Source organism: Bubalus bubalis, chromosome 13 (assembly GCF_019923935.1).
Source record: "Bubalus bubalis isolate 160015118507 breed Murrah chromosome 13, NDDB_SH_1, whole genome shotgun sequence".
NCBI lineage: Eukaryota > Metazoa > Chordata > Mammalia > Artiodactyla > Bovidae > Bubalus > Bubalus bubalis.
Window position 1 is genome coordinate 46,471,185 of NC_059169.1, and position 20,784 is coordinate 46,491,968.

Below are 20,784 nucleotides of genomic sequence, written 5' to 3' on the forward strand. Positions count from 1 at the left end.
TTTTGCACTTTATTTCTATTAAATTAGTAAATACTAATTTAGGTTTTTAAGTTTAGCAATTCATAGTTTGCTCAAATATTGTTCTATAATTTTAACAAAGTATGGAGTGACTTCTCTCTGAATAACGCTTTCATCTCTCTGTCAGTTAAAATATACTATACAAAACTAATATGGAGTGGTAGAAGAAAATGGATTAAAAATCTATACTTTGAAGCATTTAGCATGTTAAAAAAGTATTAGAATTTGTTGAACTATTTGTGTATGATTTTAAAATATAACTATTAATAAATGAGGACTCATTCTTTCCTCAATTCCAAAATTGAGAAAAATACTGCTATAGGGCTGAAAGCGTTTCTCCAAAATTCATATGTTGAAAAACTAATGCTGAAGTTGATAGTATTAGGAAATGGGGCTTTTCAGAGGTGATTAAGTCATGAATGGGGTTCATAACCTAATATTCATCCTTCCTACCATGTGAGGACACAGCAAGAAGTTGGCAGTCAACAACCTAGAAAAGGGCCATCACCAACCATTTTGGTACCCAGATCTCAGACTTCCAGCCTCCAGAACTGTGAGAAATGCATTTCTGTTGTTAACAAACCACACAATCTGTGATACAATCTGGAATGCATTAGAGCATTCCAAGCAAACTAAGACAAATCCCAATTTTTGGGAAGCTGTGAGTAAGCAGATTTCACCAGAATTACTTCAATATTCTTATATAATGGCTCTGATAATGCTTTAAAAGCAGAAAGTAATTATTAACATACCTGCCGCCCCTTCTAAAACTAACAAACAAACAAACAAAAAATGGAAAAATCTAAAAGATATAATGTCCTTATAATTTAAATATTTGATATCTCTGCACACAAAGATGCCTGAGTCTACGGTTAGATGATCATACAAGCTTAGAAACTTTCCTTTCCCTGGTGGCTGGAGGTTAATTTCAGAGATTTTCCACAGTTTACAACCAAAAGTCTTAAGAAACAAGTTAATCTTTCTTACAAAAGAAAGGGATTATTTCAATCTGTCTAACTGCTTTCTTCAATGCTGAATGTGTGCTTCTTTGTTGAAATATAATTCCAACTTCCTCTTGCTCTGTTAGAGACTTACTAGGACAAAGTTTCTCTTTAAATTATGAAGATGAGACATAGCTATCAAAACTAGCAAGTAAAAATAATTCACAAACCACAGAGCTTAAGCAGGGGAGTTACAAATGGGTCACATCTGCTCTCAGTGATTCAAACCCAGGTGAAGATGTGATGAACTGATGTAGACATTGTTACCAATCCCAGGCTTGGATGTTCCCTACTTGAAAAACCAATACTACCCAAGAGACAAGTGTTGGTTGGAAAAGGAAAGGTTGCTTTGTTCAAGAGACTGGCAATCTGGGGAGAAGGTGAACTCATGTGCAAAAACCCATTCCCAAGATTCTGCTCAGCCATCACAGTTTTTAAAGGGAAAAAGGAGAAAAAATCTCAGTGAATCACCAAGGCAGGAGATGAGATTCTGTGTCATTTTTAACTGTTTGCAGACTGGTTGACTCCTCCTGATTTTTCTTTAGACATTATTGATCTCAGGTGGCCTTGGCCTTCAGTGGTTTGAAGCAGGGCTTGCTTTCCCAGACAGAGATTGAAGCCATTTTGTGGCAATGAGAGCACCGAATCCTAGCCACTGTACCAGTGGTCAGTGACAAGAGCCCTGGGCTATGGTTTTACAGAAGAGAATCACCACAAAATGAAAATAGTACAATACATGTGGATAGACACACAGGCAGACTTAGAAGGAAAATTCCTGAGTCATGCCCTTGCGGAGCTTGAATTACTTTTATGCAACATTTCTTCTGTGTTTCCTTTGGCTAGTAATTTTGATTTGCCACAGTCCATACTTGGTGTATCTCAGGATCCCCCAATGTGTGCACATGCATCTCTTAGCCAAGATGAATTATACTGTAAAAGCCTATGGATAGCCTGGCATAAGTTAATATCACTCCCCTTTGACCTCTAAAGAGCATTTCTATGCATGTGTGATTGCAGAGGCCACCTTACTTTGAGAGTGAGAAATATGTGGTCTGGCAGAGCTCAGACTCCTCTCTTAATTGTCCTGATGTTCTCTTGTAGTTTTGGCCACAGAGAATGAATCTCCAATTGCTTTATCCTGAAGAGGGAGGGAGAAATCTACTTCCTGCCTCATTATGCTGCCCATCAGTCTGCCTGCAGAAGGCTGAGGGGAGAGGAGGGAGTTGGGAATAGAGAGTTAGTCATCCTTAAACTACTTATTCTTCATTCTTATTTCTTTCAATCTACAGAAAGAAGTAACAGGTTAGGCAAGGCATTGTGTACATCCAGTGGAGCATAACTCAGGAGTTAGGTTAAACGTTGCCTAGTGATTTCATTTTTTAATTAAGTATTTAAGGCTTGGGTGTGCAACAAATAGACAAATAAAAATGGGACAAAGGAGATGCTTACAACTGTTCAGAGAAAAAAGAATGATTGTAATGTGAATTCTCTTTGAAATACTACAATATTTCAGTGGGTTGTAATCACTAGAATTATAACAGGTGCACCCTAAATATGAAGTGGCCAAACTCAGCTTCTTTTTTTTTTTAATTTAAATTTATTTATTTTAATTGGAGGCTAATTACTTTAAAATATTGTATTGGTTTTGCCATACATCAACATAAAACTCAGCTTCTAATTATGGGGAAATTCTCAGCATCAACTCACCTAGCTATGCCACTTGAATGAGTGAATGAGCTACTTTATACAGATTGTCTCTACTGACTTTATTTGATATGAATGTTTTAAAAATTCATTCCAGCTCTTTCCTCCGCTGCCGCTAAGGTGCTAGGTTCTTCCGAGGAAGCTAAGGCCGTTTTGGGGTGAGGCCCTCACTTCATCCGGCGACTAGCACCGCGCCCGGCAGCCCCCACATAGCACTCGCTCGCACCATGGCCTCCGTCTCCGAGCTCGCTTATATCTACTCTGCCCTCATTCTGCACGACGATGAGGTGACGGTCACGGAGGATAAGATCAATGCCCTCATTAAAGCAGCCGGTGTAAATGTTGAGCCTTTCTGGCCAGGTTTGTTTGCAAAGGCTTTGGCCAATGTCAACATCGGGAGCCTCATCTGCAATGTGGGGGCTGGTGGACCTGCCCCAGCGGCCGGTGCCGCACCAGCAGGAGGTCCTGCCCCATCCACTGCTGCTGCCCCAGCTGAGGAGAAGAAAGTAGAAGCAAAGAAAGAAGAATCTGAAGAGTCTGATGATGACATGGGCTTTGGTCTTTTTGACTAAACCTCTTTAGTAACACATTCAATAAAAAGCTGAGCTGTTAAAAAAAAAAAAATTCATTCCACATTTCATTCATATGCTTATTTCTCCTACATATCCAATGTATTATGAAGAAAGTATCTTATAACTGTGCTCCAATTTTTCCACTGAGGATGGCAAAAACTGCAGTTGATAGATAACATGTATTATAGGCACTATTTTTATTATTTAGTTTTTTCACTGATTGAAATCAATAGATAGAAGAAGCCTATGGAAGCTAGAGCAACAACTTCAGCTCTTATTGATGTATAACCAGACAAGAATTCTGAAGTTAGTAGACATTCCAGGGAATCTTCCTCACCCAGGGGTCGAACATGGGTCTCCTGCATTGCAGACAGATTCTTTACAATCTGAGGCACCAGGGAAGGCCCTGATGCACAACTAATACCTTAAATACCTACAAGAAATCACCTTCAGAGTATCCCTGCTTCAAGTAGACATTCACATTACCACGCAATTCTGGCAAGGCCAAACACCTCACAGAAGCCATCACAACACCACACACTTGAGTTATCACATCCACTAAACTAATGACTAGGAGAAAACAGTAAACAGAACACCACCATCCATCGCTTCCAGCAGAGTTAAAGAGGGTATGGCTGTCAGTGGAGATGATGCACTTGACAAACTGGTTTTCAGTTCACCAGCAATATTAACATTCAGGAATCTGGGATTTCCTCTAGCTACTTGTGACATGGGAGGCAAGGAGTCATGTAGGCATTTGTTGTTGCTCAGTAGCTAAGTCATGTCCAACTTGGAGACCCCATGGAGCGCAGCATGCCAGGTTTCCCTCCCCTTCACTATTTACCAGCGTTTGCTCAAATTCATGTTCATTGAATCAGTGATGCTATCTAACCATCGCGTCCTCTGCCACCTTCTTCTCCTTTGGCCGTCAATCTTTTCTGGCATCAGAGTCTTTTCCAATGAGTCATCTTTCACATTAGCTGGCCAAACTACTGGGGCTTCAGCTTCAACATCAGTCCTTCCATTGAATATTCAGGACTGATTTCCTTTAGGATTGACAGGTTGGTCTCCTTGGTGTCCAAGGGACTCTTAAGAATCTTCTCCAGCACCACATTTCAAAAGCATCAAGTTTGTAGACATAATTTCCCCCAAAGATAAGAAGGTCTAGGAAAGTATATCAAAGCACAGTGAAACTGCAAAATAAAGTTTTTAAAGGACCTGAAAAATTTCTCATCCCTGTCAAATGGTAATAAGTAGTGGGTCCTTATTTTGGAGATTTGTGGGCCAGGTAGTCTAGAAATAAAAATTACAATATATCTTATGTTTAGAAGGGCCTTAAATCTCTTGTATCATTTGCTAAAATTAAACAAATATATAATCCTTACATGTATAAATCTGTGCCTGAAAAAAAAGTCTGTAAAAATAAGGTGGAAATAGCTAGGTTATTTGGAGGTGATCTGAGGAAGCAAAAATAAGAATAAGGTGGATGAGACAGTGAAAACAGGACAGCCATGGAAAGATGCTTTGTTTTTGAAATTGTTGCTGTAGGCTACTAAGACTCAACTCACCAGAGCCTTCTGAGGCTGGAGCCCACTATCTGAAGGATCAGAGACTTTGTCATTCATCTCCGCAGCACTAATGCACCCCCTCCCACTCACTGGTTGAAGGCTGTTGCTAGAGGTATTAATTGCCCTGCACATCAGAGAAAGACCTATGGAAGAAAAGCAGAAAGATTAATGAAGGATATCTAAGGTTAGATTCTGTTTCCATACACAAGATAGTCCATCATAGTTATTGTTGGTGTCAGAGGTGAGCTGAGAGAAGATGGCATAAGGAGCAAAAATTGACTGCTCCACTCACTACCTTCCTATTAATCGTTGTCGTCCTTTTTCAACTGTGTACATATCAGGTATACTGAACAGTATGGATGTGTGTGTTATTACTTATTTACATGGCTTTTATTTTTAAAAAGAGCAATTTTGTTTCAGTTCTTTCCAATAAATTATACCACAAGGTCTCTCATGTCATTTCTAACATCTTCCCGAGTCCAAAATACTATTTCCCAATCACAGACCAATTTAATATATAGCAATTGTCCTCTTTTCTATCTCTACTTATGTTATTATTATTACTTTTGTAGTAGCTTTATCTCTTCAATGGCATACACTTTGTGAATCACACAAAAATTGTATCATCTTCAATATGCTAATTTCAGAAATCCCTTGCTCAGGTGGCGTGACTTACATCACCAGTTCATGTCCTGTAGTTAATCCATTTCAGTAATTCTTTAAGATATTGATTCATCAAATCTATTAATTCCATCATCATTTCTTGGTCCATCACCCCCTTTATATACTCAAATTTTTTATGGTCTATTCTAATTATTCACTTGATCTCAATTTTAAATATCCTCATTTGCTACACTTAGTTCTTTCTTCATTATACTCACCTAGTTATAATAAATCTAAATTAAGCCCTCAAATACCCACATCTTGTCTGACTAAACCTAAGGGATTAAATGTCAATTTGGGAGGATAATACAGCAGTCCTGATATTTCACCTTTTATAATCAGGATGCTGAAACATATTTTTCATTTTAATTTAGCTTGCCCATTTTCCTGATTAGATATTTGATTTTTCTTTTCTCTGGAAACCTCTAAAAGACTCTTCTCTTCCCCATAATCTCAGCTGATGTCCTTATCTTTTCATTTAGAGAAAATATAGAGTAAATTAAATGGACATTTACTCAGCTTCTGAGGGCCAATGTCTAAACTGCCCCATGTCTGTACTCTTATTTTCTGGATTTCTTCATATGAATGGGAGATATATCACTCTACCTTTCAAATAAAAATCAATTTATTAGTGTCTGGATTTCAACTGCTTTTGCCTTATTTTTGAATTCTTAATTTCTCTCTCCCACATAAATTGTTTTCAGCCGTATTCAACATACTCTAAAATGTCTTTTTTTGAAGGAAAGAAAAAGAATTAAATCCAGTAGTTTCCCTTGATGCTATAACTACTTCTAATTCTTATTTTCTTTCTTTTTTATCATTAGCAGAAATATCATTCAAAAATATTCTTTAATTATTGATTTCTTTATTTCAACTTTTACTGATTTTAACATTCAATAGATAGGTTTTTTCCCCTCCTATGAAACAACTTCTTTCAAGGTCAACTAAAGCTTGAATGTTTTAGGCCCACTGGTTAGAAAATTTATTATTAATTATAGTCAAATAACTATAAAATATAATCTAAATATAGCTATTTTAAACTCCAAGCTTTAATTGAAACATTGCCAGAATAGATGATTCTTTTTAGGAACAAAAATCACATAAATATTAAAATTCAAAATTTATATACTTTAAAAATATTAAATCATAACACATTTTGAATCAGTTCTAAAGAGGTGGATGAAACTGGAGCCTATTATACAGAGTGAAGTAATCCAGAAAGAAAAACACCAATACAGTATACTAACACATATATAAGGAATTTAAAAAGATGGTAACAATAACCCTGTGTACGAGACAGCAAAAGAGACATTGATGTATAGAACAGTCTTTTGGACTCTGTGGGAGAGGGAGAGGGTGGGATGATTTGGGAGAATGGCATTAAAATACGTATAATATCATATGGGGAATGAGTCGCCAGTCCAGGTTCGATGCACGATACTGGATGCTTGCGGCTGGTGCACTGGGAAGACCCAGAGGGATGGTATGGGGAGGGAGGAGGGAGGAGGGCTCAGGATGGGGAACACATGTATACCTGTGGTGGATTCATTTCAATACTTGGCAAAACCAATACAATATTGTAAAGTTTAAAAATAAAATAAAATTTAAAAAAAATTAACAAAAACATATTGTATGACTCCACTGACTCATCATGCAGTCATGAGGAAAACTTTTGCTTTTAAAGCATAATGCAAATTGACAAGTATACAACAATTTTAACTATTATCTTAAAATTAAAATGATAGCCATTATCTTATCGATACTCCCCAAATACCAAATACACTTCTCATTTATTTTGGAAATGTATCATACATATATTAAAAAGAGAACACACTTTTTCTATACCTTCTAATGTGAGATATCTATAGTATATTTATGTTATCTTCTAAGATTTGAATTTGTTCTTCAATACCTGGAAGAAAATAGTCGAGTTTTTCTTGTTCAGAAAAACTTATGTTAGTCTATATATTACATTTTTTTTTTGTAGACACATATAGATAATTTTCTTGAAATGAGATACAGTACATCTTTCAAAAAGCATAATAAAAGAAATTAGTAACATGTGATACTAACACTTCAATGTCATCAATAATAAATTTTCTTTAATAAGTGATTTATATGTTGTTGACCTTTTAAAAAGATGTGTGATTAGAGATTTCACAGAAATAAAATATTACTACATGGGTTTTTTCATGTTCTTAAAAATTATTGGACATGTACAATATACTAAGTTGACTAATGTGTCCTTGTCCTTGGATCACCAAATGGGAATTTAATTAATTGCTTAAAATATACATTATGACTACATGGAATAGAAATCATAAAGACATAAAGAAGGCTATACAACTTTATAATCTGAGTAGAAAGTCTTTATGCTGCATTTTAGAAAACTGAATGTGGGATAGTGAAGGGACATTTTTTGGAACAGCTTGTAAAATCCTATATTTTAAAATTATTTTCACAGAATGCATTCATATTTTTAATTTCAAATATTGACAATGCTGACATATACAACATTTCTATTCATTTTGTTTACAGTGTGAGAATAGCATGAGTTTCAAATAATCTTTCATATAAGGATACGATGTTAAATGATCTAGCTGCCATCAGACTGAGAAAAGAAGCAAACATGTGAACATGCTGATAGTGACTTTCCAGTGTCTGATCCTTTATGGATGAGACAGTTGTTTTCCAGACTGATTACACTGTCCTTCACTGGAGCCTATCTTGTCTGGCTGTCATGCTTGGTCTTTGACATTAGCAATAAGATTAGGACTGGCACTGACTGTCACAACACCAACTGGAGCCTAAAAGATAGTAGGGAGCTCATTCTGACACGTTTAAAAGAAAACTAGTAAATCTCTACTCGCAATCATTGTCCAGCTATACCCAGGGAAAGGAGACTGCTGAATTTTTACAAAATTGTAGTTCACAGTGAAGAAGACATAAACAATGTAGCCTGATAATTATGAGAGTATTTGTTGATATAGTTAAGGGAGTTATGTTCTAGTGAAGAAAATCTCTGTAGAATAACTTGCATAATCTATAATAAGTAAAGAGGAATTTGAGTGGGCTTAAATCATCCTTTCGTGCACCATTGTTGTTGTTTAGTCACTAATTCATGTCTGATTCTTTGCAACCCCATAAAGTGCAGAATGCCAGGCTCCCCTGTCCTTCACTATCTCCCAGAGTTTGCTCAAACTCATGTCAATGACTCAATTATACCATCCAAAACATCTCATTTTCTGTTGTCCTCTTCTCCTCCCCCATCAGGTTATTTTCCAATGAGCTGGTTCTTTGCATCAGGTGATTAAAGTATTGAAGCTTCAGCTTTAGCATCAGTCCTTCCAATGAATATTTAGGGTTGATTTCCTTTAGGATTGACTGGTTTGACCTTGTAGCTGTCCAAGGAACTCTCAACAGTTTTCTCAACACCACAGCTCAAAAGCACCAATTATTTGGTGCTCAGTCTTCTTTATGGTCCAACTCTCTAATCCATACATGACTACTGGAAAAATCACAGCTTTGTCAAAAGTGATGTCTCTGCTTTTTAATATGCTGTCTAGGTTTGTCTTAGCTTTTCTTCCAAGGAGCAAATGTTTTTGAATTCCTTTACTGAAGTCATCATCTGCAGTGATTTTGGAACCCAAGAAAATAAAATCTGCCACTGTTTCCACTTAAGTGATGGGACTAGATGCCATCTTAATTTTGAATGCTGAGCTTTAAGCCAGCTCTTTCACTCTCCTCTTTTACCCTTATCAAGAGGCTCTTGAGCTCCTCTTCACTTTCTGCGAAGGCTTCCCTCATAACTCAGTTAGTAAAGAATCAGTCTGCAATGCAGGAGACCCTGGGTTGATTCCTGGGTCAGGAAGATCTGCTGGAGAAGGGAAAAGCTGCCAACTCCAGTGTTCTTGGGCTTCCCTTGAAGATCAGCTAGTAAAGAATCTGTCCGCAGTGCTGGAGACCTAAGTTCTGTCGTTGGGTTGGGAAGATCCTCTGAAGAAGGGAAAGGCTATCCACTCCAGTATTCTTGTCTAGAGAATTCCATGGACTGTATAGTCCATGGGTTTTCAAAGAGTCAGACACGACTAAGTGACTTCAATCACTATTCACTTTCTGCCATTAGAATGATATCATGGCATATCTGATACTGTTGTTATTCCTCCTGGTAACCTTAATTACAGCTTGTGCTTCATCCAGCCCAGCATTTTGCATGATTGTGTGCAACGATATTTTGTGCATCAATAATGAATAATTTTTGAACATAAAGGAAGTTAATTTCTTTTTTTGGTACTCTTCATTCTCTTACTCATTTGACAAGTATCTATATCAGTAAAGGATTATCTTCAAAAAAGCAACAATATGAAAGGCCTTATTTTAAGTAAATATATTTTAACTCTTTTTCTCAAATTCTATATAAACTATAGGATACTTTTTATACTTTATATCCATAATTTATACTTTTAGAAAATAAACTTTTCCCCTAGTGCACTTGTTAATGTGAAAAAAATGGTATTGTTTAAGTTGGGATCTTTCTGATAAAAGATAATGAATTATAGGAAACATGGTATGAAGGTAATGAAAGACTTGTGAATATATAAGAAAAGCTGAGATTTTTGAAAAAAATAATATTTAAAAATAGTATTACAAAAAATAATAATATCAGTTTCCTCTTCTCTTAGCAAATCACCACCTTCTTATAGGCTTGAAACAGCACATATTTATTGTCTCTCAGTATTATTAGCAGAAGACATTAAGCAGAAGCAGAGATATTAAGAAGAGGTGGCAAGAATACACAGAAGAACTGTACAAAAAAAGATCTTCACGACCAAGATAATCATGATGGTGTGATCACTCACCTAGAGACAGACATCCTGGAATGTGAAGGCAAGTGTACCTTAGGAAGCATCACTACAAACAAAGCTAGTGGAGGTGATGGATCTCTAGTTGAGCTATTTCAAATCTCAAAAGATGATGCTGTGAAAGTGTTGCACACAATATGCCATCAAATCTGGAAAACTCAGCAGTGGCCACAGGACTTGTAAAGTTCAGTTTTCATTCCAATACCAAAGAAAGGCAATGCCAAAGAATGTTCAAACTACTTCACAATTGCACTCCTCTCACACACTAGCAAAGTAATGCTCAAAATTTTCCAAGCTGAGCTTCAACAGTATGTGAACCATGAACTTCCAGATTTTCACACTGGATTTAGAAAAGGCAGAGGAACCAAAAATCAAGTTGCCAAAATCTGTTGGATCATCAAAAAAGCAAGAGAGTTCCAGAAAAAAGAAAACATCTATTTTACTTTATTGACCACTCCAAAACCTTTGACTGTTTGGATCACAACAAACTGTGGAAAATTCTTAAACAGATGGGAATACCAGACCACCTGACCTGCCTCCTGAGAAATCTGTATGCAGGTCAAGAAGCAACAGTTAGAACTGTATATGGAAAAACAGACTAGTTCCAAATCAAGAAAGGAGTATACCAAGGCTGTATATCGTCACCCTGCTTATTTAACTTATATGAAAAATACATCATGCGACCTGCTGGGCTGGATGAAGCACAAGCTGTGATCAAGACTGCCAGGAGAAATATCAATAACCTCAGATATGCAGATGACACCAACCTTATGTCAGAAAGCAAAGAAGAACTAAAGAACCTTCAATGAAAGTGAAAGAGGAGAGTGAAAAAAATGGCTTAAATCTCAACATTCAGAAAACAAAGATCATGGCATCCAGTCCCATCACTTCATGGCAAATAGATGGGGAAACAATGGAAACAGTGACAGACTTTATTCTTTTTTTTTTTTTTTGGAGGAGGGGCTCCAGAATCACTGCAGATGGTGACTGCAGCCATAAAATTAAAAGACACTTGCTAGATAAGTTGTCCATAGGTGTGTGGGTTTATCTCTGGGCTTTCTATTTTGTTCCATTGATCTATATTTCTGTCTTTGTGCTAGTACCATACTGTCTTGATGACTGTGGCTTTGTAGTACAGCCTAAAGTCAGGCAGGTTGATTCCTCCAGTTCCATTCTTCTTTCTCAAGATTGCTTTGGCTATTCGAGGTTTTTTGTATTTCCATACAAATTGTGAAATTATTTGTTCTAGCTCTATGAAAAATACCGTTGGTAGCTTGATAGGGATTGCTTTGAATCTATAGATTGCTTTGGTTTGTATACTCATATTCACTATATTGATTCTTCCGTTCCATGAACACGGTATATTTCTCCATCTATTAGTGTCCTCTTTGATTTCTTTCACCAGTGTTTTATAGTTTTCTATATATAGGTCTTTAGTTTCTTTAGGTAGATATATTCCTAAGTATTTTATTCTTTTCATTGCAATGGTGAATGGAATTGTTTCCTTAATTTCTCTTTCTATTTTCTCATTATTAGTGTATAGGAATGCAAGGGATTTCTGTGTGTTGATTTTATATCCCACAACTTTACTATATTCATTGATTAGCTTTAGTAATTTTCTGGTGGAGTTTTTAGGGTTTGCTATGTAGAGGATCATGTCATCTGCAAACAGTGAGAGTTTTACTTCTTCTTTTCCAATTTAGATTCCTTTTATTTCTTTTTCTGCTCTGTGGCCAAAGGAGGCAAGAATATACAGTGGAGAAAAGACAATCTCTTTAACAAGTGGTGCTGGGAAAACTGGTCAACCACTTGTAAAAGAATGAAACTAGAACACTTTCTAACACCATACACAAAAATAAACTCAAAATGGATTAAAGATCTAAACATAAGACCAGAAACGATAAAAATCTTAGAGGAGAACATAGGTAAAACACTCTCCGACATACATCACAGCAGGATCCTCTATGACCCACCTCCCAGAATATTGGAAATAAAAGCAAAAATAAACAAATGGGATCTAATTAAAATTAAAAGCTACACAGCAAAATAAACTATAAGCAAGGTGAAAAGACAGCCTTCAGAATGGGAGAAAATAATAGAAAATGAAGCAACTGACAAATAATTAATCTCAAAAATATACAAGCAACTCCTGCAGCTCAATTCCAGAAAAATAAACGACCCAATCAAAAAAATGGGCCAAAGAACTAAATAGACATTTCTCTAAAGAAGACATGTAGATGGCTAACAAACACATGAAAAGGTGTTCAACATCACTTATTATCAGAGAAATGCAAATCAAAACCACAGTGAGGTACCATTTCACACCAGTCAGAATGGCTGCGATCCAAAAGTCTACAAGCAATAAATGATGGAGAGGGTGTGGAGAAAAGGGAACCCTCTTACACTGTTTGTGGGAATGCAAACTAGTACAGCCACTATGGAGAACAGTGTGGAGATACCTTAAAAAACTGGAAATAGAACTTCCATACTACCCAGTAATCCCACTGCTGGGCATACACACTGAGGAAACCAGAAGGGAAAGAGACACGTGTACCCCAATGTTCATCGCAGCACTGTTTATAATAGCCAGGACATGAAAGCAACCTAGATGTCCATCAGCAGATGAATGGATAAGAAAGCAGTGGTACATATACACAATGGTCTGAGTATTACTCAGCCATTAAAAATAATATATTTGAACCAGTTTTAATGAGGTGGATGAAACTGGAGCCTATTATACAGAGTGAAGTAAGCCAGAAAGAAAAACACCAATACGGTATACTAATGCATATATATGGAATTTAGAAAGATGGTAACGACGACCCTGTATGCGAGACAGCAAAAGAGACACAGATGTATAGAACAGTCTTTTGGACTCTGTGGGGGCAGGGAATGATTTGGGAGAATGGCATTAAAACATGTATAATATCATATAAGAAACGAATCACCAGTCCAGGTTCAATGCAGGATACAGGAAGCTTGGGGCTGGTGCACTGGGATGACCAGAGGGATGGTATGGGGAGGGAAGCAGGAGGGGGATTCAGGATGCGGAACATGTGTACATGTGTGGCGTATGCATGTTGATGTATGGCAAAACAAATGCAATATTGTAAAGTAAAAAATAATAATAAATTAAAAAAAAAAAAAAGCAAAAAAAAAAAAAAAGACACTTGCTCCTTGGAAGAAAATCTATGACCAACCTAGGCAGCATATTAAAAAGCAGAGACATTACTTTGCCAGCAAAGGTCCATCTAGTCAAAGCTATGGTTTTTCCAGTAGTCATGTATGGATGTGAGAGTTGGACTATAAAGAAAGCTGAGCACAGAAGAATTGATGCTGCTGAACTATGGTTCTAGAGAAGACTCTTGAGAGTTCCTTGGACTACAAGGAGATCCAACCAGTCAATCCTAAAGGAAATCAGTCCTGTATATTCATTGGAAGGACTGATGCTGAAGCTAAAACTCCAATATTTTGGCCACCTAATGCGAAGAACCAACTCATTTGAAAAGACCCTGATGCTAGGAAAGATTGAAGGCAAGAGGAGAAGAGGATGAAAGAGGATGAGATGGTTGGATAACATCACCGACATGATGGACATGAGTTTAAGTAGGCTCTGGGAGTTGGTGATGGACAGGGAAACCTGGTTTGCTGCAATCCAAAGGGTTGCACAAAGTTGGACACAACTGAGCAAGTGAACAGAACTGAACGGATTTTTAGGTCGGGAGTCCAGCCATAGTTTAATTGGGTTCTCTGCTCAAGGCCTCACAAGGCTTCAATCAAGAAATAGCTGGGTTCATTCTTATAGGGAGGATTGACCATCAAGAATCTATTTCCAGTATTATTCAAGCAGTTGGGAGAATTCCTCCTCTTGCAGTTATAAGGGATTTTCTTGCTAGTTATAGGAGTCACTTCTTAAAGGCCTGGTCATGTCTCCTTGTCATATCATTGTCTCAAAACTTATTTCACAATTTGGCAGCAAGGGCTACTTTTTCATTCCCATCTGCACATACTGAGCTTTATAAAATGTAACCTGATCAAGGAAGTAATATCCATGTTCTACTCATTAGAAGTAATGCACAAACTCTATCTTAACCTAACCCAAGGGTGTGACATGTTGAGAATGACACTAGGGCATGTACTCAAAATAATTATGAAAGATTTTGTTAAGAGAGATTATGGCTTTAAAATAATGAGGGAGATAAGTTAACAGATAGCTATGACAGTTCAGTGATACACAGGGTATGATGAGCTTTCAGAACAAAAGAACGTTTAGTTTAAGGAATTTCAGATGGTAAAATGTAGCCATATTTCATAGTTGGAAGATTGTTTGTACAATAAAACTGTGTTTTAAACATAAAATATGATATTTTTAAGTGCAGAAACTGGGTTTCAGTTGATTTGCTCTTCCGGATTAGCTCCTCCTGTATCTACCCATGTTCTGTGCCTCAGGAAAGGAAGCTAATCTTTATGAACTGCATCAGAAAATTCTTTTGGGGTCAGGCTTTGACTTATATTTCATCAAAGGGAGAATATGAAAAGATTACTGTAAAGAAAACAAGTAAAAACAGTGATGCATTTATGCTAAGTCACTTCAGTTGTGTCCAACTCTTTGTGACCCTACAGACCCTCCTCCAGGGGATCTTCCTAACCCAGTGATCAGTGATCAAAACAAGTGTCTCTGTCTCCTGCATTGGCAGGTAGGTTCTTTACTACTGAGCCACCTGGAAGCCCCAAAATAGCGATGTACTCTTAAATGCCTAACCTCCTAATTTTCAGCCACCACTCTTTTGATTTTGCAATGATCATGCCCTTTGTCTGCTTCTATAGGCCAAGGAACATTTTCTTGTGGCTGTTATGATACCCTAAAGCCCTATTATATTCTTGCATTTTTATACATAGCTTGACCGGAAACATGAAACCTCTGGATCATATGGCCTATCACTCATAGAATCCTTAGATTCAGTTCTCCATTCCCCAGTTTTCCATGGGAAGACATGATAAGATTCAAATGTTCCCCTGTTCATACAATGGGGTTGTATCACAAGAGAGGGATCTTGAAATTATGAGATTCAGAGATTGTACACATTGGCCCATTCCTCCTTCAGATGAGAAATTTTTATTCTGTAATAAAAACAAATAATTTCAAAGGAGAGGCGAAATTGTCCCTTAAGTGTAAGCAAAATGGTTTTCAGGGAGTTAAGTATACAAATATCTAATAGAACTGTAATTTCTAAGGCATGTTTGCCATTTAATCATTCTTCAACAACATTTTGTAAAATAATATTCTTGACATTTTTTTGTAACTCTTTTTAATCAATTTTTAGCTTTTACCCCATTTCTATTTCTTACTGGGACCTTGTCTGATATAGCCAATAACTAGTGGAACTGAGACTTTGACCTATGCAATTTGGCTCTGAAGACTGAGTTATCAATCACTGTGGTATGTGTCTTAAATCCATGAGCATTATTCTGTTATGAGCAACAAAAGAATAATCCAGTTAAAAATCTGCTACACTAGCAGGGTTCTGTAATTGAACTAATATTTTCAACATCTTCACAACAAAATAATTAAGAAAATATCAACATAAAATAAAAAATATGAATATATTAGAAACAGTAGTACCATTCTTCATTTAAAATGATATTCAATGATTTAAGCATTCCTTTACTATTCCAAAAATTGCATCTGAACTAGGCATAAAGACATATTATGGCTTCACTTAGAGTATGGTAAAAAGCTTTTTCCCAAATAAAAATATTTTGATATTTATCTATTTACAGGTATTAGATATGAAAATATACATGAAGGGAAATAAAACTATCATTATTCATTCCTATGCCTTTTGGAAAATCCTGGTTATATTGCTTATCCTATGTATTCTTTTCAAGTGCATGAATAGTTTTCACAGCCTCACTTGCATTTATGTTAGGTCCTTGAACATTCTGGTCAATGTAATGTGGTTGTAATTAATGTGCTCCACCTCTGAATTTGGTCCATAAAAACACCTTGTTCTATCCAAATTTTCTTCAGCCACCACTTTAATGTTGCAGTTTAAAAAGTTAGGTGGAGAATGAATCCCTAGTACAACACTTGGAAAATATCTGGCAAACTAGTTTCTCAATAACATTGAATTATTATGTGAGTGAAAAAAAAATGTATATACTTCTGATCCACTGAGATATGGAAATGGCTTTTTAAAATGTGTTTCTTCTTTTAAATTAATTTTTACTACAGCATAGTTAAGTTACAATTTTGTGTTAGTTTCTTCTTCATAGCACAGTGAATCAGCTACATATATCCACTCTTTTTAAGATTCTTTTCCTAAATACATCATTACAGAGTATTGAATAGAGTTCTCTGTTCTGTAAATGTAGGTTCTTACTAATTATCTGTCACATAGTGGCATATGTCACTCCCAATCTCCCAAGTTACACGCCACCCCTACCCCAACTGACTTTATATAGCAACAAAAGACTAGATTACTCTAATCACCTAATCCCACTACTTTCTACTTAATAAGATGAAAACATATTGGTGAAAATTATAAATTAATTGTAGATTCTGACAAACTAGAGCTGGTCTTCTTTCACTTTCAAAAGATCTCTAAATTTGCATCCTCCTCCTCAATCACTATCATAGTCATCATATTCCATCTCCCAAATAGCCAAATACTCTACCTAATGAAACCATGCATCCTCTGAATCAATTGAAAAGATGAGAAAATCCATTAGTATCTCTTGTATCATTTTAGACAATTTTATTGAACTCTCTTAAGATAAATAGTCCAAACTGAATGTAATGATTCCACCTGAGTCACAGATTTAAACCACCATTTTCAAAATGGGCCACATTTAATTCTTGCTCATCAATATATTTCTCTTAATATCCCTTCAAAAGTTGTTTCATTTGATGTTTCTCTTATTTTATAACAATAAAATCAAGCCATCAGAAACATACCAGTAAATACAAATTCTCTTCTCATTTCATAAGAAAAATAAAATTTCCAGTCACATATGAACAATTAAACAGAATACTCTAAAATTTTCTGAACAATGGAAATAATTACATTTTTCCCTGGGATAGTCAGGTATCTGATGGTGGTGGTAGTTTAGTCACTAAGTAGTGTGCCATTCTTGCAAGCCCATGGACTATAACCTGCCAGGTACCTCTGTCTATGGGATTCTACAGTCAAGAATACTAGAGTGGGTTGCCATTTCCTTCTCCAGGGGATCTTCCCAACCCAGGAACTGAACCTGGGTCTCCTGTATTACTGACTGAGCTACAAAGGAAGCCCAGTTAAATATTTATCAATCATCAAATATGTTAAATGATAGCTTTCCAATCAGTGGTTATTATTTATGAATGAAGATATTATCTATGTTAAAGAACCTATGGTGGGTTTTGCCTGCATATTTTTGCGCTTGATTTAATTTTTGATAGAAAAGAGAATGACCTCAGGAAAAGGTAAAGTCCTAAATACAAACAAGCAATTACAACAATTTAGTGAACTGTATGTTCCAATTATAGCAGAAAGAAGTGGATGTGGAAATTTTAGTAGATGTGCAAGACATCTTCAAAACTAAAATATTCAATGTTTATTGATGAAGATAAAACATGTTGACTGAATTAACGAGCAAGGATTTTACATAAACTAGTGAAAATCGAGTCAAAGAAAATTTAAAAGGTTTTATAGGAAAACTGTTGGATGCCAAGATGCTTTATTAGACTATAGATGGATTTTCTGGAAAATATGTAGCCTCATTATTTAAATCCTTTGAAGAAAGATAAGAAAAAAAAAAAAAAAACTTTTCCAAATGGTTCTCTAAAGAAAACCCTACCAAATTGCTATTGACAACAGCATTATTCTGAGTAATGCTCTGACAGAAGGCTCTGAATATCCTTTCTCCTTTCCTTTAGCAATATCATTGACATTTCACCCACTTTGTAGACATAATTAATTATCCTCCAAAATAAATGGGGCTAGTGTGTTTTTATTTTTATGATTACTTTTAATCTCTTTATGTATATATATATGTCTCATATATATATATATATATCTCATATATATATATGTCTAAATATTATGAAGCTCGGTGTATTACTCTGCACTTCAAATATTTTTAGGTGCTATCTCCTAGAATTTCTGATGAAATAAAGTGTATCTGAGCCAATATCAGAGTAAGCGTTTGTGTCAAGTAGATATCTGAGGTCAGAACATTTCACAAGAAGTAACGGGGAGTTGAAGTCTCTAAGCAGGTAGGTGCCTCCTTGATCTCTCCCAGAAAGTGAGGGCAGGGAAGATTAGTTTAAATAAAGTAAATAAGTGGGTGATTCAGAAGATAAATAGAGTTAGCACAGGTATCCATTTCCTAATCAGGGTAAGGATACTGCATTTTATTCTGAAATGGAAACATTAGGAAGATTTCAGAAGATACACACTTAAAAGATTATTATGGTTCTGTTTTATATAGAAAGACTATATAAAGGGAAAATTAAAACAGATAAAAATGCCATCATCCAGAGGAGATGATAGTTCTTGGAACTAACTGTGCTATGGTGAAGATAAGATGAGAAATGATCAGATTCTGGACATATATCAGAAAAAGAGGGAATACGGTTCCTTAGTGGACTAAACACAGATGTGAGAGAAACAAAGAAAATAATAATTAAATGATTTGGGGGCTGAAATTTGACTGAAAGGAATTGAAAACAACAAATATGGAGAACAGTATAAAAAATATGAAAAGGCAAAAATACAGGACACTGCAAGATGAACTCCCCAGGATGGTAGGTGTCTAATATGCTACTAGAAAACAGTGGAGAAATAACTCCAAAAAGAATGAAGAGATGGAGCCAAGCAAAAATAACATCCAGTTGTGGATGGGACCGGTGATGGAAGTTAAGTCTGATGCTGTGAAGAGCACTGTTACATAGGAACCTGGAATGTTAGGTCCATGAATCAAGGTAAATTGGAAGTTGTCAAACAGAAGACAGCAAGAGTGAACATTGACAATTTAGGAATCAGTGAACTAAAAGGACTGGAATGGGCAAATTTAACTCAGATGATCAAACATGGATCAAACTGAATACCTTTGGCATTTCAGGTAGATTCTTTACCACTGAGCCACCCAGGTAGCCCAATCCTCATGATATACTTGCTTTTTAGAGGCTTGAATACATGTGATATCTATTAGAAAATGGTAAGGACAGAGTAGAGAAGTCTGAAGACTAAGTCATCACTTTGAAATGTGAAAATGAAAAGGAATATCCAGTAGTTTAGGAGTAACTGTAAGAAAATATTCATTCTCTTATAATTGCTTCTATTTCATTAGTAAATTGAGAAGCAAACAGCTGAAAGTGTGTTACAGGGAAAGGTATTAAAGATTTAGTAGAGTAACATTTCTGAAATATTGGAGTGTAGGACAGTATAATAACTGAGAAAATGTAGACTAATTGGCAATCAGCATTGAGATTCCATTGGAGGTTTGTGAAATGAATCTGCATGGTTGTGTGTTTTACCAACCTTGTCCAAATACTTGGAACAGATAAAGAAAAGGTGTAAATTTGAATTTTTATCCTCACTTGTGCTTTGCCCAAATTGTTTCCCAGACAGCAAGGGATAAGATTTTTTATGTAATTAAATCAGTATCTAGAATAGTGCTACTGAGGGAAGTAAGAGCATAAGAAGAGTTGGGGGCAGGGGAAAGAGTGAAGGGTGGCAGGGGAAAGGGAAAGGGAAAGGGAAGAGATGGTACAGACAATGCATTTGAAGTCCTGGTAGAATTCAACGTTGTTCAGTTGTAATTGTTTAGATAGTGAGTCGGAAGGTTAAGATGTGATATTTGGAGTTTCAGATGCTTGAAACTTAAATTTTGAAGAGTTTGCACATATTAAGTTCTCCTAGTGCTTGATCATGGGACGGAATCACTGAATGGATTGAAAGACAAAGCATTTAAGGAAGAATAGAAATTATGATATTAAATGAAAACATTGACAGAGACTGAATATTTCAATAATAATGGTAGTATAAATGGTAGGAAAGGAAAAGGGATTCAGGTGTTAAAATTTCTAATAAAAGCAATGGTATATGGCTGAAACAATGGGAACTAGTGGGTAGAATATTTTGGTACCAAGAAGATGAGAAGTTTAGAAATCAGGAGAAACAAACAATCAAATGTTAACAAGTAAGGAGGACTTTTAGTCCATCTCCATGCTCTATCATTGTGAAGAAGGGGAGATGAAGAAAAACAACAGCAACAGAGCTCACTTGCAAAGTTTGCACTGGACACACTAACTTTAAATGACCAGCTTTTGTGTAGAGAAGTAAAATGTCAAGAGCATAGGAAAACATATTAGGGATTTGGGAAATTTTTCTGCTGACAAGAGTTCAGAGAA

The 20,784-nt window shown here is 36.0% G+C and overlaps 1 protein-coding gene across 1 annotated transcript; it reads left to right on the forward strand.

Moving 5' to 3' along the window:
• The first annotated feature begins 2,935 nt into the window (after nucleotides 1-2,935).
• Nucleotides 2,936-3,347, forward strand: LOC102415522 (60S acidic ribosomal protein P1). The gene has a single exon (XM_044927262.2). It carries the CDS (start codon nucleotides 2,951-2,953, stop codon nucleotides 3,293-3,295), a length of 345 nt encoding a protein of 114 aa, XP_044783197.1. The 5' UTR covers nucleotides 2,936-2,950; the 3' UTR covers nucleotides 3,296-3,347.
• The last annotated feature ends 17,437 nt before the right edge of the window (nucleotides 3,348-20,784 follow it).